The sequence below is a fragment of the Lissotriton helveticus genome, chromosome 5_1 (assembly GCF_964261635.1).
Source record: "Lissotriton helveticus chromosome 5_1, aLisHel1.1, whole genome shotgun sequence".
Taxonomy (NCBI): Eukaryota; Metazoa; Chordata; class Amphibia; order Caudata; family Salamandridae; genus Lissotriton; species Lissotriton helveticus.
Window position 1 is genome coordinate 1,972,271,850 of NC_136065.1, and position 24,927 is coordinate 1,972,296,776.

General features: G+C 48.9%; 1 protein-coding gene across 3 annotated transcripts in view; it reads left to right on the forward strand.

Annotated features, from left to right (window-relative positions):
* STARD3 (StAR related lipid transfer domain containing 3) overlaps window positions 1-24,927 on the forward strand; it is a 180,292-nt gene that overhangs the window by 130,000 nt on the left and 25,365 nt on the right. For all 3 annotated transcript variants that reach the window (XM_078645652.1, XM_078645654.1, XM_078645653.1), the window contains exons 6-11: window positions 2,914-3,031; window positions 5,465-5,563; window positions 5,988-6,043; window positions 7,536-7,628; window positions 9,100-9,162; window positions 18,259-18,354. In XM_078645652.1, the coding sequence (XP_078501778.1) occupies window positions 2,914-3,031; window positions 5,465-5,563; window positions 5,988-6,043; window positions 7,536-7,628; window positions 9,100-9,162; window positions 18,259-18,354 (525 nt within the window). The remainder of the gene's footprint in view (window positions 1-2,913; window positions 3,032-5,464; window positions 5,564-5,987; window positions 6,044-7,535; window positions 7,629-9,099; window positions 9,163-18,258; window positions 18,355-24,927) is intronic.

Below are 24,927 nucleotides of genomic sequence, written 5' to 3' on the forward strand. Positions count from 1 at the left end.
CTCCAGAGAAGCTGCGGCGGATCTGTCTTGGTGAGGCGTGGAAGGCAACCTGTCTCGGGGGGGGGGGGGGGGGGGGGGGGAAGCCTTTTCAGTTACCTCCTCCGGTGGCCACAGTGCTACCGGATGCATCCACTCTAGGGTGGGGTGCTCATCTGGAGGATCTGGAGGTCAAGGGTCTATGGTCTCCAGAGAAAAGGTTGCTTCACATCAACCTTCTACATTTGGCGCTCAAGGCCTTCCTCCCTTCCCTTCGTGGTCGTTCGGTCCAGGTCCTGACGGACAACACGACCGCGATGTGGTACATCAACAAACAGGGAGGAGTGGGGTCGCAGTGTCTCTGCAGAGAGGCTCTGCGTCTCTGGTCCTGGGTTCAGGACCGTCAGATTTGTCTGATGGCAAATCATCTGGCCTGAGTTCTGAACGTTCGTGCAGACGGTCTCAGTCAACAGTTTTCTGCCGACCACGAGTGGAGGCTTCACCCGGAGGTGGTTCACGACATCTTTCAGATGTGGGGGACTCCTCTGGTGGACCTGTTCGCCACTCGCGAGAATGCTCACTGCCTGTCATTCTGCAGTCTCCAGTATCCGATGCAAGGAGCCTTGGGGGCCGCGTTTCAGTTGAGTTGGGGAAATCAACTCTTTTACGCGTTTCCTCCCATACCTTTGATGCCTCGGGTTCTGAGGAAGATTCGCCAAGACCGGGCCCAAGTCATATTGGTCGCCCCGGACTGGCCAAGAAGGGTGTGGTATACAGATCTTCTCCACCTCTCCTCTCACCCGCCACTCCGTCTCCCTTTCAGGGCAGACCTCCTCTCTCGGAGGGGCAGGTTCTACACCCCCACCTCCAGACATTACACCTTCATGCCTGGAGATTGAACGGGGCAACCTGAATTCCTTTTCTCGCCCGCCTGACGTGGTGGATGTCATCTTGTCGGCCAGGCGTGACTCCGCCAAGTCCATCTATTCTTATAGGTGGTCTAAATTTGTCACGTGGTGTGGGGATAAATCTATTGACCCTTTGAGAGCCCATTTGTCTGATCTCCAGTTTGCCCTTTCTTTGGCGCAACAGGGGCTTGCTGTTGCCACGGTGAAGGGTTATCTTTCAGCGCTGTCGGCTTTTCTTCGTTTGCCTGACCAGCCGTCTCTTTTTAAATCTCCTGCAATCTCTTTTTAAATCTCCTGTGGTCTTAAGGTTTTTGAAGGGCCTCACAAATAAGTTCCCTCCTACTCCTTTTATTGTGCCCCTGTGGAACTTAAACCTTGTTTTGACTTTTTTGATGGGTGCTCCTTTCGAGCCTCTTCACAAATGTCCTATGAGGCTTCTGACTCTTAAGACCGTCTTCCTCGTTGCAATAACCTCAGCAAGGAGGGTAAGTGAGCTTCAAGCTCTTAATTACAAGCCCCCTTTCTTGACCAATCATGCTGATCGAATGGTTCTTAGGACCAGGGCTGCTTTTCTGCCTAAGGTGGTAACTCCCTTCCATCTAGGACAGTCCATTACCCTTCCTACCTTCTATCCTCCCCCTCACCCTTCTAAGGAGGAAGAGACTGCAACGTCTGGACCCCAAAAGGGCTGTGTCCTTTTACTTGGACAGATCTAAAGACTTTCGTTTGGATTACAAGCTCTTCATTGGGTTTGCTGGCTGCAAGAAAGGAAGAGCGGTCCATAAAAGAACTTTGTCAAGATGGATCGTCCTCTGTATAAAGATCTGCTACTCTTTGGCCGGTAAGGAACCACCAGAGGGCATAAGGGTTCATTCTACTAGAACTAAGTCTTCAACCTCAGCATTGGCTAGAGGTGTTCCTGTAGAGGATATTTGTAGAGCGGCAACTTGGTCTTCCCTCCACACTTTCGCGAAGCATTACTGCTTGGATTCCGAGGTGAGGAGGGACGGTCACTTTGCGCGCTCTGTCCTTCAGGATTTCCTGGTTTAGAAGAGTGGACACCCTCCTCCGGGAGTGGGGACTGCTGTGGGACTCTATTCACAAGGTGAGGAATCCACACAGCAGATGTATCTATCAGAAGAACAAGTTACTTACCTTCGGTAGCGCTTTTTCTGGTAGATACAATATCTGCCTGTGGATTCCTCACTGACCCACCCGCCTCCCCGTTGTCCACTCTTCTTTACCAGAGTTTTCTGTAATGTTTTTATTTTATTGTCAAGGAGTTGTTTATTTCAAATGTTTTATTGCATTTGCTTCACACTGTGTTACCTTGATATTTGTACTGCGTATACTGTGTATATGTCTACTGTCATTGGTCCGTCCGTGTGCCTCGAAGGCATGGAAAAAAGGGCGGAACTGATGTCATCACGCCGGCGTGGGCCTGTTATAGGCATCTGTGACATCAGCGGAGTCGCGAGCCATGCCGTGCCTCTATGACGTCCAAGTCGGCGCGAAGCTTCAAAAAGAATTTCCGAATGTTGCTGACGCAAGGGGATATTCACAAGGTGAGGAATCCACAGGCAGATATTGTATCTACCAGAAAAAGCGTTACCGAAGGTAAGTAACTTGTTCTTTAGTAACTACTTCTCTTGGAAGAGTATAAACTAAAGGAAAAGGTTTCCTGCGCCTGCCCCTTGTGCTCTTAACTGTCTGCCATATTCTAAAGTCCCACATGCAGCTGAGGCAGATGGATCCCTCAGTAGGAGAGGAGCTTGTGTCCACTTTCCTGGCACCGTTGGACTCCATGCTCAAAAAATGGACCTATGCTGCAGAGGTAGCTCCAGTCCCTGTGTGTATTTATAGAAGTTGCGCTGAGATCCAACCGAGCTCTTCTGAGTGAGTGAAGGCAGGCAAGTGAATGATTATGTTGTCTTGCACTCTGCGTTGTAGCTGAGGCAACATTTTTGTCATAACAGATAGCCAATCCAAGTGACTTATCTCACGTCTTGTGTACCTCCCTCCATTGCAGCTTCTCTCGAAAGGGGCGTTCGGCTACCTGCTTCCCATCGTGTCCTTCGTCATCGCCTGGTTGGAAACCTGGTTCCTTGATTTCAAAGTCTTCACTCGGGAGGCCGAGGAGGAGAGATGTGAGTTTGCTGCTTGGAGCACTGTGTATTTTGTTTCCTGGATTCATGTCATCCTTGCCAATAACTATGGGCCAGTTGAACCGAAGTCAGCTGGCCCAACTAACATGACTACTGCCATTGGGGACAAGGGGAGGCATGACACTACTGCCATTGGGGACAAGGGGAGGCATGACACTACTGCCATTGGGGACAAGGGGAGGCATGACACTACTGCCATTGGGGACAAGGGGAGGCATGACACTACTGCCATTGGGGACAAGGGGAGGCATGACACTACTGCCATTGGGGACAAGGGGAGGCATGACACTACTGCCATTGGGCAGGCATGACCCTACTGCCATTGGGGAGGCATGACCCTACTGCCATTGGGGAGGCATGACCCTACTGCCATTGGGGAGGCATGACCCTACTGCCATTGGGGAGGCATGACCCTACTGCCATTGGGGAGGCATGACCCTACTGCCATTGGGGAGGCATGACCCTACTGCCATTGGGGAGGCATGACCCTACTGCCATTGGGGAGGCATGACCCTACTGCCATCCTACTGCCATTGGGGAGGCATGACCCTGCTGCCATTGGGGAGGCATGACCCTACTGCCATTGGGGAGACATGACCCTGCTGCCATTGGGGAGACATGACCCTGCTGCCATTGGGGAGGCATGACCCTGCTGCCGCTGGGGAGGCATGACCCTGCTGCCGCTGGGGAGGCATGACCCTGCTGCCGCTGGGGAGGCATGACCCTGCTGCCGCTGGGGAGGCATGACCCTGCTGCCGCTGGGGAGGCATGACCCTGCTGCCGCTGGGGAGGCATGACCCTGCTGCCGCTGGGGAGGCATGACCCTGCTGCCGCTGGGGAGGCATGCCCCTGCTGCCGTTGGGGAGGCATGCCCCTGCTGCCGTTGGGGAGGCATGCCCCTGCTGCCGTTGGGGAGGCATGCCCCTGCTGCCGTTGGGGAGGCATGCCCCTGCTGCCGTTGGGGAGGCATGCCCCTGCTGCCGTTGGGGAGGCATGCCCCTGCTGCCGTTGGGGAGGCATGCCCCTGCTGCCGTTGGGGAGGCATGCCCCTGCTGCCGTTGGGGAGGCATGCCCCTGCTGCCGTTGGGGAGGCATGCCCCTGCTGCCGTTGGGGAGGCATGCCCCTGCTGCCGTTGGGGAGGCATGCCCCTGCTGCCGTTGGGGAGGCATGCCCCTGCTGCCGTTGGGGAGGCATGCCCCTGCTGCCGTTGGGGAGGCATGCCCCTGCTGCCGTTGGGGAGGCATGCCCCTGCTGCCGTTGGGGAGGCATGCCCCTGCTGCCGTTGGGGAGGCATGCCCCTGCTGCCGTTGGGGAGGCATGCCCCTGCTGCCGTTGGGGAGGCATGCCCCTGCTGCCGTTGGGGAGGCATGCCCCTGCTGCCGTTGGGGAGGCATGCCCCTGCTGCCGTTGGGGAGGCATGCCCCTGCTGCCGTTGGGGAGACATGCCCCTGCTGCCGTTGGGGAGACATGCCCCTGCTGCCGTTGGGGAGACATGCCACTGCTGCCGTTGGGGAGGCGAGGGAGACGGGACATTACTGCTATTGGGGAGATTGGGAGGCTTAATCTGGCCCCTGTGTAGCCAAAGTACATTATTATCAGAGGTCTAGCAGATGAGGGTGCACTGATTTGAAGGACTGTTTTAGAGGCTGCTACACATTCGCCAAAAAAGCGCTTCAATACCCCATCAGGGGTAACGAGCGCTATATAAATACAAACATTTTTTCCCCTCCTCTATCCCTCCACTACCCTTCTGAAATCCAAATAACTGACTAACCTATCCACCACTCCAATTACTTTCGTATTTCTCTGTACTAATTCAACACTAATCATTTATTGGTTGCGGAGTAGCGTGCAATACAATACATTAGCTTGAAAACTATCCTTTACCACCAAATCAGACATTCCGAAGTGCCATGATTGGAAGAGGTGGGGCTTCAGTGCAGAAAGACTTCAGAGAACTCCTCTCCCAACCCCCCCCCCCCCCGCACCTTTAGTATCTGCCCTCATTCCCCCAGCCTTTCTGTACACAAACTGGCTGTTCCTGAAAGACTTAACTGGGATGACCGCGGAACTGTGATGCTTGCATCTCCTGTATTAAATATGTCTCTTGTTCACCCTTTCAGGGAAGGTTATTTTCATAAGTGTATTTTTAAGTACATTTTCATTCAATTTCTTTACTTATGTGAGATGCTTGCCAGTTCTATCCTGGATTACTGGGGCAGTGGTGTCTGGGCTCCACACAGCCATTTCGCACTGGCAAAGTATGATGGAGTTGGGTTTCTAGGAGGAGTAATTTCACCAAACTTCAACTTTCATCCTGTAATGACAGCTAAAGATAGAGCCGGTAGTATCATTAAAACTGTGCGTGTGCTCTTTCTTTTTTGTTAATTTTCTCGCAATTTTGTTGGTTGCAGGGTATCTGGCTACACAGGCTGCGGCCAATCATCAGCCCCTGCTTTACCCCCGCGCCATCTCAGATGGACAATTCTACTCTCCCCCGGAGTCCTTTGCAGGTGAGAAGGGGATGCCTCTAAAAATTTGTAGGGAGGGGGAGCAGCTGAAGTTTGACTGCACTACTGGAATCTCTTGTGGCGGTCTCGTGCACCCAAACCCTGGGCAAGCAGATCGAATTGTATCCTCTGTGATGCATCCTTGCCCTGGAGTTGGAAATACCATGTATGATAGTGTACATTCCCATTGTGCTAGTGAAAACTTATCCCTTTCGGATTGTGCGTAATTGTTTCAGTGATATTGCATCCCTTTCCATCATACCAAGTTGCACCAGCTATAAATTATTACCAGAGGTCTCTACTCTAGTGTTCCAGTTAAAAAAATAAAAAAACACCCCTGGTGTTAGAAAATGTCCTAGCACAGGAGAATTTGTTGGTATACTGGCAGTTATCTGTCTTTTGACCTGTGTCTCTTTGCCATTTTTAGGATCTGACAATGAGTCTGATGATGACGGGACAGGGCAGCAAGCAGTCACAGCTCAGGTACATTGTCGGGTTTGCTCATGGTTGAAGGAATAGATAATTTGACGGAATCTCCAGGATTTTAGGAGACGAAACTGCCCTGCTGGCTGAAAAGATCCAATGTTGTGTAGTCAAACCTTATTAAAGGCTTAGTGAAGTGTTCGTTTCAACTCTTACTTCTCTTTCAGCTTTCCAAGTAGTCTTAGCCAGGTGGTCCACTCTTCTCCTCTCTACCACTAGCTCGGGTATCGCAAGCTGGGCTTTCAAGCAATATGCGGTTCTATATCTCAGAGGGTTAAGTCAAAGGTTCTGACTATTTTGACCTAGTGTTAACATTTCCTGCCATATCCAAAAAGTTATCATAGCAGTGGTGTTTGTGGAAGAAATGTGTCAGCAGGTTTATTTGCATCTACTTTAGACCTGTATATGTATGCTGGGTGAGCGGTGACTTGAATCAATGTATTTACAAATGTCCACTTTATTTTTTCACGAGTATTTCCTTTCTAGCACACATTCTGACTTGACTTTGATAGGAAAAAGGACCAGATAAAATAGTTAGTATTAATTGTATTAATTATTGTCTTTGACAGTGGAACTAGTGAATAATAGAGACGCTTCTGTCTGGAGAAGGGTCGGGTGAAAAAAAAAATTACACTTTATTTGAATATCAACCAGTTATGCAGCTTGTCTAGCCAAATGATTAACATTGGATCCCAAATAGCCTTCATTTAGGGACGACTGTAAAGGGATTTGGTCTGGCCATTAAGAGAACTGATATGTTGCTTTGTAAGGCACACTAGTTTGAGGAATGCCTTAGAACCAGAGCGTGTCAAAGCTTCCAGCATCTGTTTTTCAAATTCTACCCACTGGGTCATGGCAAGATGTGCAAACATTTGTGGCCATTCTTGGGCGGTGCCTATCATCGAGCTCTGTCATGGAAATGCAAAGTCTAACAAAACAGACCGATCCCACTCTACAGTCCGAGTTCTGGTTGAAGAATCCTGGAATGCACGGATTGCCTCAAACTTTAATGTACATATTTTAAGCAGTAGAACTAAGGACCTATTTGCCTGGCAATCTTGTTACATATCCGCAAACACAAGCCATATTACACTGACCGATTGTTTACAAATATCTCATTTGCACACATTTTTATACACCAGTTTAAAAAAAAAATCTGAATTGTTTTTACTCTTTGTAGATCTTATCTATTGTAATGGTTTTAATTAACTAAACAAAGCTTACAATTACATAGCCATACTCCTTCTAGTATCCATAAAACGATTGTACTCTACCCGCCCAGTCATCTCGAAGTGTAGGTTGTAGGAATCTAAAATGTGAAATATGACAGAAACAGAGGGTTGTTCAAAGTTGTCCAGTTTGTCACTTTTCGCATATTTCCTGTATGGTGCCGGTCAGCATTGAATGTTTGTGCTTCTCTCATTGCATCTGGCTTTGTGAAGTGGGTCTCTGTTCCAAGCACCCCCAGGAATAACCATCCATTGTGTTCCAGGAACGAGAGTATGTGCAGCAGGGCAAGGAGTCCTTGGAAGTGGTCGAGCAGATCCTGGCACAAGAGGCCAGCTGGAAATTCGAGAAAAGCAACGTGAGTGAATATTGATAGAGATCTTTAGCAGAATGTGCAAGGCTTGAGTTTGTATGATCACATTTATTTTCTTGGGAAAGGCAGCCCTTTTGATATCTCCTTGAGTCCTTTTCTTGCTGCATTTCACCTTTCCTCCAGCAAGTTGAAGAATTGTCAAGTTCTCTTTCTACATTACACATCTGCAGGTGCATTGTATCTGCAACTGGAGGTGTATTTAAGAGTAATTAGCTCTTTCTGCTAGATCTTTTGTTAAAGCAGTCCTGCTTGTAAATACATTGTAGAATTGTGGTCCAGTAATCCAGTTCCAGGAGATGGGCTTTAAGCCATCTAGGTGCAGAGCCTGTTCCTGAATACAGTCAAATATAGGTACAAGGAGCAGTCGCTATTGGATAGATTTCTGATGAGCTGCTAATTCAAAGATAGTAGGATACGGGTGACAAAATTACATCAGAGTGGCGCACAAGTTTCCAGGAGTTCAGGGGGCCGGTCTCTACTACCACCTTGAAATCCCTAGAACCAACTTAGACCACTTTTTGAAAATGTGCAAACTTGGATGGAGATAGAATTGGTATTTAGCAGCTTCGTTGGCATGTCTGCCCCAGTGCAGGTCTGAATCGATGAACCATGAATGGCTTGTAAGAAGAGGGTACAAAAGTGGGGCTGTGCAGAGGGGACAAAAGTTGAAATGTAGTAGACCCACTCCACAGATATTGTGGGATTTTAGGGTATTATCTACGAGGCAAGATGATCCTTGCGCTTAAACTCCTTAAAGGAGTAAGAGACTCCAAAAGGAGCAGGGGAGAAGAAAGACCAGGCCTTTAGTCGCGGAGACAATCTAGACCTGTCCTGGTGTTTCTCCTAGACCATAACAAACTGTTACTCATAACCACATGAAGAATAAGGCAGCCGCCAAAGGAGACCAACAGACTTTTACCACCACCCAGAATATGGTGCAAATGTTCCATGCCCTGCGTTGCATCAGAGATGTGTAAACCGAAATGCATTAATTCTTTCTCTGATGTTTGCCCTTGTCTGCCCTTTCCCCTGCGTGTTGAATCAGCCACAAGTGGCTCATCCTCCTGCTTAACTGAATCGGAGTGCTTCTCTCTTATGTATGACTGACGTGGCCCGCCTACTTTCATGGCTGACGTGGCCCGCCTACTTTCATGGCTGACGTGGCCCGCCTACTTTCATGGCTGACGTGGCCCGCCTACTTTCATGGCTGACGTGGCCCGCCTACTTTCATGGCTGACGTGGCCCGCCTACTTTCATGGCTGACGTGGCCCGCCTACTTTCATGGCTGACGTGGCCCGCGGATGCTCCTCCTCCTCCTACCTGTCTGATGTTTCGCTGCACTGGGCTCAAACAGGAAACATTTGTGAAACCAGAGTCAGTTTTCGTCTTATGCACCTAAATTTCCTTAGAGTGCAGTCTGTTTTAATAAGTTCTATGTGTTTTTTTCGTTTTTCAGGAAGTTGGCGATATTGTGTACACCATCGAAACACCGTTCTATGGCAAGTCCTTCATCGTGAAGGTAAGGATACCTACTTAATACACTCCTCTTCACACAGAACACTGGCTTACTTTTCTACTCAATATCATGCCTACCTGGGTATTTTCTGCTTCATACAGCTCGTCTTTCTTTAACCAGCTGAGACCTTAACTACTGCTCATATCCATGACTAACACACTTTCACAGTGCAGATGGACATGCCTCCCTCCTACAATTCACTCAAATTTTATATACAGGTGCATTCTTTCTTTCATAAATGACACCGTCCCAAGATCCATCTAGATATTTCTTCACTTGTGTCCTGCCTTTTGATCCCAGTAAACTCAATAGGCTCCAAGTATGCTGCATTAATGTTGTTTTGGAGTACTGTGTGTTTTTGGTGATAATTAAGGTTTGTGTATGTAGCATTGATGCAAGCCCGCTAGCCTTTCTCTTTAAGGGTGGACTGCACAAGGCAAATTGTCAAAACATCTTGATTAGATATGAAATACCACAAGATATGCATCAGTAGAATTCATACGTTTTTACTTCCTGATAAATATTTAAAATGCCTGTGAGGGTGAACAGGCTTTGTTCTATCCAACTTCATTCCTGGGTCAATTTTATGTCTCTGCCTAAATTCAGTGAATCAGAAATTTCCATATTTGTAATATGCAGGTGGATTATTTCTCCTTATCATCCCACCACCGCCCCTCTGTCCAACTTTCTTTACTAGCTAAGCTGGACAGATGTAAATCTTTAAGCTGCTGTTAATCTGCCACATAATGTTACAATGTGCGGACAGCTATCTAGTCTGGATAGCGCATGTTCTGCAGCATATAAGCTGCAGATTTCACACTGTGCATAGATCGCCACCTAGTGTTGGGCCCGGATGTTTGCAGTTTGTTTTTGTCCTGAAAAGTTCTTTGGGAGTCACGAGATGGGTGACTCCTCCCCTGGACCATACTGCGCATGGACGTCGGCTCCATCCTCAGATTGTTTTTTTCCGCCATCTGGCTCTGATGTTTTTCCAGCGCTCCAGTTTCGAACTGATTTTCCTTCGGCACGCAATCCTCACCCAGTTCGACGTTATTATTCCGATCGCGATCCACATAGATGCAACGCAATCTACCTGGGTGCCCCCGAAGCCACCCTCAATACCCTGCAGAAAGTCCAAAATGCCGCGGCCCGCCTACTTACCGACACCCCCGCCAGATCCTCGGCAAAGCCAGCCTTGAAGCTCCTGCATTGGCTCCCAGTCAGAGAAAGGGTGGCTTTCAAGGCCCTCTGTCTGGCCCATAAGACCCTCCATGACAAAGGCCCACCCATCCTCAAGGATTTCATCACTTACAATGCGAGTAGGGTCCTCCGCTCAGGCGGAGAGAACTTCATCACTGTTCCCAGAGTCAAAAAGGCCCGGTCCGGAGGACGCCGCTTCTCGGTCCACACGGCCAAACACTGGAACAACCTTCCTCGGAGACTGAGAACTGAACCTAATCTTCTCCAATTCAGGAAGGCCTTGAAAACCTTTCTCTTTCCTTAAATCCCCCCCCTTCGATTCTGACCTCTCCTGAGTTCTGGTTCTAGCGCTGGGATGCTCTAGGGTTACTACGCGCTCTATAAAACCTTAAAATAAAATAAATAAATAGATGCGACTCTTCACAATTTCGAAGTCTTCGATTCCTGGTCGTAGACTAAGGCCTTCAGACCTACCTAGGCCTTACTTTCTGGCTCATGGAAAGGATGCCATTCAAGAGGTGTCCTCGATGTAGATCGAAGTTTCGCCATACCGATCTACATGAGGTGTGCAACCTTTGCCTCTCACCAGAGCACGAGGCCAAAGACTGTTTTGCTTGTGCCTCTTTCTGCTCCAAGAAAACAATTCGGGATAGACTAGCTCGAACAATGGCTCGCTCGTCCGCGTCTATTCCCGACATCTTCGAAGAGGGCATCGACGTGCCAGAACACCAGCCGGCCGAAGAAAGTGACCGCTCCTCTGAGCAAAGGCAGAGGCAAAGCCAACAACTCCCGCTCTGCCTCCACCCCACCCAATGACTTTCCTCTGCTTCCCCCCCCCCCCACATTCCACTCCTGTGGGGGGGAAGACTGCAACAATTCCTTCCTGCCTGGATCAACATCACCTCAGACAGGTGGTTGCGACAAATTATTCAGTCAGGTTACTGTCTAGAACTAACATCTACCCCCCAAACATACCACCCAAACAGCAACCAATGTCACAAGAACATCGATCGCTGTTCAAGCAAGGAGTAATATCTTTGCTAGAAAAGTGCAATAGAACCAGTTCCTCTGCACCAACAAAACAAGGGGGTTTACTCCCTATATTTTCTTATCCCAAAGAAGGACAGCTCTCCAAGGCCTATTCTGGACCGAAGACCGCTAAACCTACATCCAGTTAGACCATTTTCACATGGTCACACTTCAACAAGTCCTTCCTCTCCTATTACAAAATGACTTCCTTGCTACTCTAGATCTCAAGGAAGCCAACTTCCACATTCCCATTCACGTAGCTCACAGGAAGTATCTCAGATTTGTAATAGACTGGCAGCAATATCAATTCAAAGTACTCCCATTCGGAGTCACTACAGCACCAAGAGTATTCACCAAGTGCCTAGCAGTAGTGGCAGCACATTTACGAAGACAAAACATCCACGTTTTCCTGTATCTTGACGACTGGCTCAAAAAAAGCCAGCTCATACAACCAGTGTGTTCAGCACACCCATGCCACAATCCTACTGCTCCACAACTTGGGGTTCACAATAAACCACACCAAGTCTCATCTGCAACCATCCAAAGTACAACAGTACCTCGGTGCTACAATAAACACCTCAACAGCCCTAGCTCATCCCTTTTCCAATAAGGATAGCCAGCATGCAAACTCTTCTCAAAAAGTTTCAGCCACAACACTCACTTACAGCACAAGTGTTTATGCAGCTTATAGGGATGATGGCCTCTTGCATTTTCATAGTGCCCCATGTCAGACTTCAAATGCGTCTTCTCCAAGAGTGCTTATCCGGTAAACGGAACCAGGCTCAAGGTCAATTAACAGACCTAGTGTTGGTAGACTGTCGGACTCATCGCTCTCTGCAGTGGTGGAACACCAAAACATTTTCTAAGGGACGACCGTTCCTAGAGCCAGTTCCCCAAATAATCTTGACAGCGGACGCATCGCTCTCCGGCTAGGGAGCCCACCTACTGCAATACACCATGCTAGGCAGGTGGACACCGCAACAAAAGTTACTCCACATCAATCATCTGGAGTTATTAGCCATATTCCTAGCACTAAAACCTTTCAACAGCAAGTATCAAACAAAGCTGTGTTAGTCCGCACGGACAACATGACCGCCATGTATTACATACAGAAACAGGGAGGGAGGAATACACTCCCTGCAACTCTCTCAGCTAGCACAGAACATATGGCGGTGGGCTATACCTCAAAACATATCCTCTTAGCCCAGCATGTCCCAGGAGTTCAAAATACCATAGCAGATCTGTTAAGTCCTCAGACACAAAAAGATTCACGAATGGGAACTTCATCCCAAAGTTCTTCAGCCATTCTTTCAGATGTGGGGACAAGCTCAGATAGACCTCTTTGCCACCAACGAAAACACCAAATGCCCAAGCTTTGCCGGCAGATATCCACACCCACTGCCCAAAGGCAATGCGATATGGATCAACTGGTCAAACAAATTTGCGTACGCTTTTCCACCTCTACCACTCATGCCACTAGTAGTACGCAAACTACAGCAGCAATCTCTGGCCCTCATCCTAGTTGCTCCAACGTGGACCAGACTGCCGTGGTACACCACACTGCTACAACTGTCTGTAGTGCCACACCAAAAACTATACCGGTCTCCATGCCTTTTAAAACAGAACCGTGGAGAGATCAGGCACCTTGACCCTGCTCAGCTCAACCTTGCGATCTGGCTCCTGAAATCCTAGAATTTGGATATCTTAACCTTCCTCCAGACTGCATGAATGTTATTAAAGAAGCTAGACACCCAACCACTAGAGCATGCTATGCAGCTAAGTGGAAACGTTTTGTAATATATTGTGACCAACAATATTAATCCTTTAGAAGCGTCTATTCGACACATCATAGGATACTTACTGCACCTCCAAAGATGTAACTTCGCCTACTCATCTATTAGACGACGACTTTTTTTTTTTATTTTTTTTAAATTTTTATTACATTTTCACAGAACACGCCTGATGGCTTAGTCCCTGGCAGGAGCATACGCCTTATTACCGGGAGGATGTGTTAGACTACATCTTGCAGCTATAGCATCATACCTTCAACAGACAGCATCTATCTCTCTTTAGGAGGCATTATTCTTTTAATGCCTTCCATAAAGGCTTTAATAGCAGGCACTCTAGAGTACCATCTTCACCAGTCTGGAATTTGAACATTGTTATCACACGGCTAACTGGACCTCCTTTCGAAACTTTACATAAATGTGAACTACAATTTTTAACATGGAAGGTTGTGTTCCTAGTAGCTATTACTTCTCTACGGATTGTTAGTGAACTACAAGCACTAACCATTCAAGAACCTTTCTTGCAAATGCATTAAAATAAAGTCGTTCTTCGTACTACTCCTAAATTCGTACCCAAGGTCATTTCTCCCTTCCACCTCAATCTGTGTGGCTGCAAGAAGACTGGCAGTTCCAAACAGTAGCAGAAAGAGCTCTTCATACCCTTGATGTCAAAAGAGCATTGCTATACTACATTGAGAGAACACAGCCTTTTTGCAAAACCAAACAACTTTTTGTGTCTTTCTCACCACCACAGAAGGGTAATCTCATATCAAAATCTGGGATAGCTAGATGGATTGTCAAATATGTACAAATTTGCTACCACAAAGCTAAACGAATATTATCTGTTACTCCTAAAGCCCATTCTACAAGAAAAATAGGGGCTTCAATGGCATTTCTAGGTAACATTCCCGTAGATGACATCTGCAGAGCAGCTACATGGTCTACACCGCACACATTCACAAAACACTATTGTGTAGATGTGCAAACCAAGCAACAAGCTAATGTGGGCCAGGCTGTTCTCAAAGCATTATTTCAAACTACGGCAACAGATAGGGGTGGTCGCCGCTAACGGTGGGTAACTGAGGCTCACCCCCATCCTTCTGCTGCTGTTTACCATCCATGACTGTCTCCCTCATTCCAGGCTTTCTCCCACTTATGTCTGATACATTGCTTATGCATGCTCTCGTACAGGGCAACCTTCTTCTTAGCATCTGTCCATCTCCTGTTTAAATCTTTCTCCACATAAGGTCTTCCATTTCTTCTATTTAACACACTTTCCCACAGACTCTTTAATATTAATGACTCGTCACTCCCTCGGAGCTGTTATCCATTCTTGTAGCTTCTCTCCTTCCAGATTGTCACCCATTCTTGACTTCCCTTCTTTCAGCCTCACCCATTCAGGGCTCTTATCACCTCCATTCTGTCATCCTTTCATGACTCTTCTTCATCTCCAGAGTCCGCAATCCATGACCTTTCTCCTCTGGTCTAATAAGCTTCTACATTTGGAAGCTGTACTGATATCTGTATTCCTGTGGGAGTTAGGAGCAGGTCCACTGGCATCGACCTCATAAAGTTCTTTCAATCCCCCATATGTGAATTCTTAGTCTTCCTCATGGCTGGTAGTGTGTTTGTCTATGAATGGACTTGTGACAGAACATTAGAGTCCATGTATGTGTGTTGCACAAAAAGGTGGTCTCCATTGTCCCCGGCTGGTTGTTGACCTTTTAGACATGGCAGCTTTCAAATCCGCATCTTTCTCCTTGCCAAAACCAGATCAGCCCGTTAAGTGGGAAGAGTTAGTCGGCCACTGCTTTTTCAGTGTAGCAGAGATTCCCATGACCAGGCAAAACATAAAATTCCCCCTTTCCTGTCTGTGACCACATCCTTTTGTGAAATGGTTCCCCCGATCAGGCCATTACACATCCACCCAAGCAATGCCAGGAGAGATCAGACTTGCAGTAAAAAAAAAAAACTAGACTCTAATGGGTGTAAAAACTCCCCCACGCATTGAGTAACATCTGAACATTCAAGAAAGACAGCATTTTAAATACATACAGCTCATACATGTCCTATGATCAAGTGTGGGTAACACAACAAAGTACAGAAGAATTGATTTTGGAGGGCAAAACTCTAGACACCGTTTATAGCCAGGAAAGTAACCTCTTTAGTACTGAATAATACCCAGAGGGATTTAGCGAACCCTATAATCGCACTGAGAAGCTGACAAAGGTACACCTGAGCTGGAGGCTGGGAACGAGGTACTCGAGCACTCCAGGGAGGTCTCCTTGAGATTGTGGTTTAACTTGGTGCAACTTAGTCCTTCACAGCATATACACGAGGGCTCAGATCTTTGCTAGAACGGTTGGGGACACTTACCCAAGGGAATGCAGTGAACAAGGAATCTTCATGCAATATGGTAGTGAATAGTAATATCAAAGTTCTGATTTGGTGTCTTAAATAGCTGCCACTCCGCGATTACCACTATGCCTGGAAACAGCATCTACGAATATGGGATGATCAGACCTTGAATAGATACCAGAGATTGATTGTGATCTTGAACTTCATCGTAGCAAAAAGGACATAGTATATTGATGGGCCAGCCCATAACCCCACAACAATTGTGATTGGAACAAAAACATTGACTGGTGCGTTGCAGCAGCCAAAAACAGTTTATGCTGGCATGGGCTGCCCTAAAGATATTTTGAAAATGTATGAGGCATTGGATGAAACTAAATGTATCTGATCTAGTGTGAGGAGGGAAGTAAGAGTAAACTAATCAGAAAATTAGGTAGAACAGCCCACGGGGAACATACAATATTACCCTACAACCAAATGAGCTGGCTCATCAGTCCTGCACCTGCCACCGTGTCTGTAAACTTTTTCTTATTCTGTGGAAACTCATTAATGATGCAGCACTGTAAAGCCCTGCGAGAAATTATCTCTAAGTATTCAATATGTTACTAGTAAAAAATTGTTTTTAAAACAGACAAAATAAAAATATTAATGAAATATGATAGAACATGAGGCAGCCTCACTTAATGGTATGGCTTACTCTCCAGAGGAAGGGTAAGTACAAGCTTCTTAGTTTGTTGTCACTGCTTTTTTGCCACTATCTTTAAAACAACTTAAATCGGGGCACCTTGCCAAAAATTCTTGTTGAAGGGCCTGTGGAGATAGGAAGACAAGCCTGCCTATGACAAGGAGTTGGACTGTCCCTGCCAGTATGAGTAATCTGATTCACAGAAGGTAGCCAAGGACCAGCCGACTGAAAAGGCCTGCATAGAGGACATCTTGATGTACTCTGACTGCCCCAGAGCCACAAGGCGTCTTGAGCCAGCTACCCAGGAACAAGCACAATGGTCTCCTAATTGAGGAAGTCGCTTCATGGCCCTCAGTCGGGAAGAGCCTGCATGGTCGCAGACCATTCTGTGAACCTCCTCTGCTGCTTCTTGAAGTCTGGAGAAATAGGGACTTTAGTTTATTGGCCTGGGGTTCCATCTTGTTAGCTGAAGGAGGTTGTCTTAACTCTGGAACCATTGTAAGTGACTTAATAGCTTCTCTGATTTGAGAGATCACTAGTCAAATCTGCAACTAATAACGGTTAGTTCTTGATGGTCTCACAGTTGTTTGTGGTTGTTACAGCACTTTGGTGCACCTACCTCCAAACAATCTTCACCATGACTAGCTGCAGTTCAAAATAAATTCCCATACTTCTAAAACAGCAATCAGAGGGACTCCTAGTGTTTAGTTGCACGCAAGCCTGCCACTGTCCCCAGCTTAAAGTTCAGTACTTCACTTGCTCTCCTTCAATGGGCACGGTGCGTCACTTCACTGGACACCACACAAAGTCTAGAATGCCCTTGTGGAGGGTGGGCACTTGTTTGCTTGGGTGTTGAATTGCTCGGCCTTAGGAGTGTGGAAGATGCACAGCTTGCATCCCTGAAATACTTCTAGCTTCAGTCTAAGTTCTTGAATAATGAATAAGACATATTGATTACCAATAGTGTAACACTTAATATTTCCATCGGAATGTTCCCTCTCACTGACTTTTCTAAAGAAGCCAGCCCTTCTGAATTAACCTTAGAAAAGGGGAAACACTTGTATTCCCTTAAAATCATCTACAGGGGTCAGTGTTAAGCTGTTTTGGGGCACCTAGCACTTAACATTTTCTGATGGTTGTCTGGACCAGAATGTGGTAAGCACTTGATGTTTTCATTTTGCTCTAATTTTAAGCTTCTTTAATGTACTTGCATGCATTAACCTCCTTTTTCTTAATAACCTTAAGGTCTGGTCAGTTAACTTTTATGAACTGTTAACTGTAGTGTAACACTGTTTCTGAGTGTTTAATCTGACACCACCTTTTGAAATAAGTCTTTAATGCAGTCCTATAAGAATCAAGTGCTGAAAATGAGCAATTGGTTATGAGGAATCTCGGGGCCCAACCATAACCACTGCATGATGTTGTGGCATTCGCACACCATTGATAAATAACATTCATTTCTACAATTAATTCCCTATTGCCTCCAACTGGCTTTGAACCCAAAGAAAAGTTTAAGCTTCTCTCCTGCTCTTGTCCATTCATGACCATACATTCTCAAAGCTCTCGCCCACTTGGGTCAGTTTATCTCCTTCAATTTGTCCCCCATTCATGATTCTCTTGTTTATGGTGACTATTTCTTTCTCCTCGCCCATTCTTAACTCTCCTCTCAAGGTTATTTTCTATTCATGACTCTCCAAGTGTGCCTCTTCTTTTCCACCATGTGTGCCTCTTTCCTCTTCCCCCCCCCCCGTGTATGCTTCTTCCTCCCCCCCCCCCCGTGTATGCTTCTTCCTCCCCCCCCCGTGTATGCCTCTTCCTTTCCCCCGTGTATGCCTCTTGTATGTCCCAGCTCTGCCCTATGCATGCCCCTCTTCCCAAAGACTCTAGCTCACTCATGCATTTGTTACTTCTCAAACTCTCATTAATTGTTCTCTTCCTCCACAGGTTCTCGTATGCATGCTTGTTCTCCCTTTAAGCTTTGCACCACTTGTAACTGTCTTCTCCTCTAGGCTCTCTCAAATTCATGACTGTATTTCTTCCCAGGCTCTCATGCAGTGTACTGCTGAAGTGATCTACCAGGAGCTTATCCTGCAGCCAGAGAAAATGACCCTGTGGAATAAAACAGTCTCTCTATGTCAGGTGTGTAACCCAGGAGTCCGTGCTTCACTTCCTTTGTCTATTCCCATTGTGCCTACCTTGCAACCCTGTCATCCTACCTGCCCTCGTAGAAATGGGGAAGGGAGGGAGGAAGGAAGGAAGGAGGAGTATGTTGTACAAATTGCAGAAGGCCACTAAAATGTCAGTTTTTAGTTCTCAGAATACAGTGCTGCCAGGGAGAGATTTTGGCTACAGAAGAGGCTCTTACACACATTGACCTTAAAACTTGTGCCTTTTTCCAGTTTCATATTCTGCTTGGTGTTGTCACTGTTCCATGTGCTCACTGATATAATCAGTCCTCTGAACCTGGTAATCGCAGACCCATCCATGATTCCAGCATGCACCGTACACCTATGGTTCAATTACAGCGAATAAATCCTATTTTTAGAACATACTGCTGCCTAATCTTGGTGTGCCTGATGCTTGACGCTGGTGATCAAAGCATGGGCGAGACGCAAAGAGCAGAATAATGATTCATGTAAGTACAGGCCGAAGGCCCAGCCTTGATCCATACAAATGTAGAAGAACAGGGGCACAACCGTGGTTCTCTTGGGTACCGAAGATCCAATGTAACATCTGCAAGTACAGGGGCCCAAAGACCCAGCCATGATCCTTTCAGGTATATGGGATCCCTGGACTATGCCTTACTCCCTGCAGGTACATGAGACCCAGCACCGAATCATAATCGAAGTACTGGAGACCCAGGACCCAACCATAACCACTGCAAGTACGGGAGGCCCAGGACCCAACCATAACCACTGCAAGTACAGGAGACCCGGGGCCCAGCCACAACCACTGCAGGTACAGGAGACCCGGGGCCCAGCCACAACCGCTGCAGGTAAAGAAGACCCAGGACCCATCTGTAACCACTGCAAGTACAGGAGACCCAGCACCCAACCACAACCACTGCAAGTACGGGAGACCCAGGACCCAACCATAACCACTGCAGGTAAAGGAGACCCAGGACCCAACCACAACCACTGCAAGTACGGGAGACCCAGGACCCAACCATAACCACTGCAGGTACAGGAGACCCAGGACCCAACCATAACCACTGCAGGTACAGGAGACCCAGGACCCAACCATAACCACTGCAGGTACAGGAGACCCGGGACCCAACCATAACCACTGCAGGTACAGGAGACACAGGACCCAACCACAACCATTGCAGGTACAGGAGACCCGGGGCCAAACCACAACCACTGCAGGTACAGGAGACCCGGGGCCAAACCACAACCACTGCAGGTACAGGAGACCAGGGGCCCAACCACAACCACTGCAAGTACGGGAGACCCAGGACCCAACCATAACCACTGCAGGTACAGGAGACCCAGGACCCAACCATAACCACTGCAGGTACAGGAGACCCGGGGCCCAGCCACAACCACTGCAGGTACAGAAGACCCAGGACCCAACCATAACCACTGCAGGTACAGGAGACCCAGGACCCAACCATAACCACTGCAGGTACAGGAGACCCAGGACCCAACCATAACCACTGCAGGTACAGGAGACCCAGGACCCAACCACAACCACTGCAGGTATAGGAGACCTGGGGCCAAACCACAACCACTGCAGGTATAGGAGACCTGGGGCCAAACCACAACCACTGCAGGTACAGGAGACACAGGACCCAACCATAACCACTGCAAGTACAGGAGACCCGGGGCCTAGCCACAACCACTGCAGGTACAGGAGACCCGGGGCCCAGCCACAACCACTGCAGGTACAGGAGACCTGGGGCCCAGCCACAACCACTGCAGGTACAGGAGACCCGGGGCCCAACCACAACCACTGCAGGTACAGGAAACCCAGGACCAACCACAACCACTGCAAGTACAGAAGACCCGGGGCCCTATCAGGACTCCAGTAAGTATAAGAGACCCCTGGTCCAAGCATGATCCTGCCAGTACAGGAGTCCCAGGGACAACCATGATCCTTGCCTTTATGGATCACCCTGGCTTAACCAGTCTGCCTCATGGAGACATGCTCTGCAGTTACAGGTAACCCAGGCCATTCTCCGACTGTGCCTTATGTCTATTCAGACATAGGCAATACAGAGCCTAAGTGCCTGTTCCTCTAATGCGTACTCTACAGAGCTATGATTGACATAAGGTAAAAGAAATGGCAACTTGAATTGATGCAGCAACCCATTTTACCCTTGTAAATAGGTACAGGGAAAGTCTCTCAATATTGAAATGTAGGTTGAGGATATTTTGGGCCCATGCAGCACTGTGCTCTTTTTAGATGGCAATCCCCACACTTCTGGTTAACACTTTACATTTGCAATTGGCTTCTCCCAACACACCAGCGATGTTTCCCATATTTCCAAATAATAAACAAGCATTTAAAATGCAACGGTTTCGCCTTTGGAAAAGTTAAAGCTATTGGCATTGTAAATGACAACATTTTTATTTATGTGGTGGCTTTGAAAACCGAAATAAATGGCATTGTCATTTACAAAGCCAATAGCCTAATCTCTCGAATGCGACACCTATTGCATTTGCACCCACACACACAAAACCGGGTCACAAGCAGGCAACAGAGGCACACACAACCGGGTCACAAGCAGGCAACAGAGGCACACACAAAACCGGGTCACAAGCAGGCAACAGAGGCACACACAAAACCGGGTCACAAGCAGGCAACAGAGGCACACACAAAACAGGGTCGCAATCAGGCAACAGAGGCACACAAGACCGAGGGGGCAGGGAAGCAGCTCTACTTGATAAGAATAAATCAGAGATCTGGCAACGATGGGCGTGATCATGGAGGGAAGACCCAATCCACAAACAGGAGAGTAAGAAGCACTGCAACCAAATTTGCAAAATAAGGAAAACATCAGAACCCATAAAATAAATGACAGGCTGACATTTTTTATGTAACCGCAGTCTAAATGCAGAAGTGTTTAAGTAAAATGTTTAATTAGTTAATACGCAGGCCACATTATACATCTCTTATACACACAAGACATATGCCCTCCCAACTATTTAGCCTGTGGCTACCTTTTCAGCCTTGGTGGGATTCGAAAACTGGCCTGTGAGGTCTGGTGTCCCCCCGAAGTACAAGACTTCACTTCAAGCTATGGCTCCGGCTCAAGCTACCATTCTGATGCTCCTTTACATCTGGGCATCCCTCGGACCGGAACCCCGCCAGCCGCAACTACAGCTCTGGTGCTTCCTAACCTACACCTGCAGCCGCCAGTGCAACTGGGAGTGGCGGCCTCTGCGAGACTCCCGGTAACCCGCCTCTGCGCACCGGTGCGGCGACTGATCTCGGCGCTGCTGTCCGGGATCCGGGCGGAGCGTGTGATCTCGGCCCATTTTTTTTTTGTTCGTGGTTGCAACGCAAACTGCAACACAGGGCTCGGAGAAACTAGGACCGGCCTGGCCTGTAAGGCAACATGCAACCACTGACTGCTTCTACCACACGGTACAAGAAACACAAAAGGCCGCTAAAAGATAAGAAACATGCGTGCGCGGCGTTGCCGCTGTTAGGTTAATCTACAAATTCACGGACACAGTAAGGTAGCCGCCAGTGCAACTGCGCCAAACCGGGTGCTCTGACTTACAACTTTCTGTTGCCTGCAACTTAGCGGCGGGTGTTTATTTGCCTGTCCTCTTGTGTTAACGCAGTGCAGGTACCACTGTGCCACCATTTTTGTCAAGCCAAACTAACAGGTGGTAGTCTTGTGGTACAAATTATTTTTGAAACTAATACAACCAGTTTGTGCTGAGTGTCCGCAACATGAAATCAGGCCAAAACATAGTCCCTCGCTCCTTCGTATTTTTCTATAATTATTGCACGAGAACAATTCATATAAGCAGCAAAACTGGAGTTTAATGTAACAAAGATATAAAATAAGAAACATCAGCCTCGACCACAGATGATAGGACTCCTAGGACACCACAGGTCTTTGCACCAGGGGCGATGCTAACTCTGGCATGTCTCTCTCGCGAGGACATAAGTGACTGAGGGTAGACAGCCGGGGAAGCAAGGCGGGCGCTGTGGGCACCTGCCCCGTGGGGCACCAGACCCCCACCCCCTCCCTCGGCGGCCTTGACGTCACAGAAGGCTTCCTCTTAGTCATGGCTAATTGAAAACAAATCCACTTTCTTCCATTCAATCAATAAGACTTTGAGGGCTGCAGCCACAATCCTGACATCTCCTCTGTACCAGCCCTTGGACGGGGAGGAGCTGACGTCCACAGCAACGACAGGGCGGCCAATCAAAGCCAAGACTAGCGACCCTGTGAGACCCAGGGAGACTGCGAGGAGCACAGGAGAGATGGAGTGGAGCTAGGGGTCTGCAAACTTCACAGCATAAGTGCACAACCAAACTCGCCCCCTGAGACCCGGGGCAAAGGGACTGACGCCCGAGCACCCTTCAAGGGCATACTTTGAGAGTGATGGACCACATCACAGGAGAGATGCAGGCACCAGGGAAACTCACGCCACGCACAGGCTGCCCAGGGGCCAGCAAACCCGGGAGGACTGAGCCCTCCGGCGTGCTGGCCCCTCAGGGAGCAGCCACCAGGAGTGACGCTCCGTCCAGGAGTCATCCCCTGCGGGCTCAGCGCCTGCTCGTGAGTCCGCTGCAGTCAATGCGCTACCTGCAGCCCAGGAGGCCGCAGCTCGGCCTTGCAATGCAGGGTCTGGCTGCAGCACCACACGTGGAGCTCAGTCCCTGGCATCTGTGCCCCGCCCCGAGCAGCATCGAGACACACTCGCCCATGTATGGCCGAGTGCAGGGGATGGGGGCCCCTCGACGAGCACCCAGCGCAGCGAGGCCGTTACTGGGCCAGCTCGGAGCCCGGGGCGCGGCGCACAATGGCCGCGTTTGTCACCCTTCAGCGGAAGAGGACAATGTCTGCCGAGGAGGGAGGGAAGCCCCTGGCAGCACTCTCCGCCGCTTCCAAGCACCGGCTCGTGAAAGGAAACAAAACCAGCGCCACGGGCATCCTTTCTAGCTCCTCGCACCGTCAGCAGGCCCCATCCAGGCTTAATGGATAGCAGCGCGCCGCGAATCCCTGTCCGGAAAGAAGAGCCCGTGAGTGCAGGCCGGGGTATGGCGGCCTCCAGCCAGCACCGAGTTCTCCCTCCAGAATACCAGGCCTCCCACTCCGAAAGGACCCCTCCCCACCTGGGCGCCCCTGAAACACGGGCCCCGTCCCTCGCCCTTTAATTATGCGGCATTATATCCGACACGTTTATGTAAGTCTAGGCAACCTGGTGAACAGGCCGCAAACACGCCTTCCAGAACACACCGAACACGGGTGGAAACATAACATACTGCACCCGTGTCACAGCACTAGAACAATACTGTGGTGACAGCACCACGGTGAGGCCACGCACGCTCACCGCTACCATAGACGTAAATAATACAGGTTTTATAATCCAGCATCTATGGAATGAAACGCCTCGAGGAGAGGTCCAGGGTGTGTGCATGCCTGCGGAGTATCCATGTGTGCACGAGTGGCGGGTGTGCACGAGTGGCAGGCGTGCACGAGTGGCGGGCATGCACGAGTGGCGGGTGTGCACGAGTGGCGGGTGTGCACGACGCCACTCGTGGGCCTCTGCACCACAAGCCTGCCGGGGATGCAGCATAGAGCTGCACACAGATGACGGGAGATGGGGTGATGCACGGAGAGGTGGAGGGACAGAGGGGCCCCTGCTCGTGGCGAGGACGCAGTGGAGCCGAGATGCTTCCGAGCAGAGGTAGGCCGTGTCCCTCCGCCAAGAGAGGTGTCTTCAGCTCTTCCCACGACGAGGAAGCCTGACATCTGGCGGCACACTAATGCACAGCCGGGAAATCACACAAAATTTATGTTCACTCCTTTAAGGCCCCACGAGGCTGCAGCGTGGACACCCACACGAAGCTCCCTCGCTGAACTGCACCCTCTGTCAAGCCCCTGCAAACACCAAAATACAAAGATATTTCATGGGAAAGACAAACAAGTCAGGTCCCGGGCCGGCAGCCAATCACAGCGCGGCCCAGGAATGACGTCACGGGGGTGTCCCGGGCCGGCAGCCTATCGCAGCGCGGCCCGGGACAAAGGGGCGGGGCTTAAAAAAACACAGCGAAACGCCCCCGAATCGCGTTTTCAAGAGAAAGCGTGATTGGCAGCCTCTGTCTCCCAATGGCTAGCTTCCATTTATGGAGCTAGCCAATGGTAGATAGAGGCTGAACCAAAGTACATATGTAGGATCATGAGGTTTCGCCATGGGCGGAGCAACTGCGTACGCAGTTGCAACGCCCAGGGCGAAACCTAAAAATGAACAATCTGCTCCTGAGCGATCATCGGTCTGGTGTGGCCCAGCCTGTCAGGTTCCTGAATCCGATGATGTGTATCTGTCCGTAGTGTTGAGGATCCTTATCACAACACTGCTGCTGCACACCCACTTCTATAGCTTCAGGCACTAGCCCATTGTACGGCTCTTACTGGTATAGAAAATGAACTTGTCATACCTGTTTGCAGTCTGGATAGGAGGGTCTTGTGTGCGAAAGCGTCTGATATTGTGTCTTCGTATTGCATTTCCTGAAATGTAAGTCATG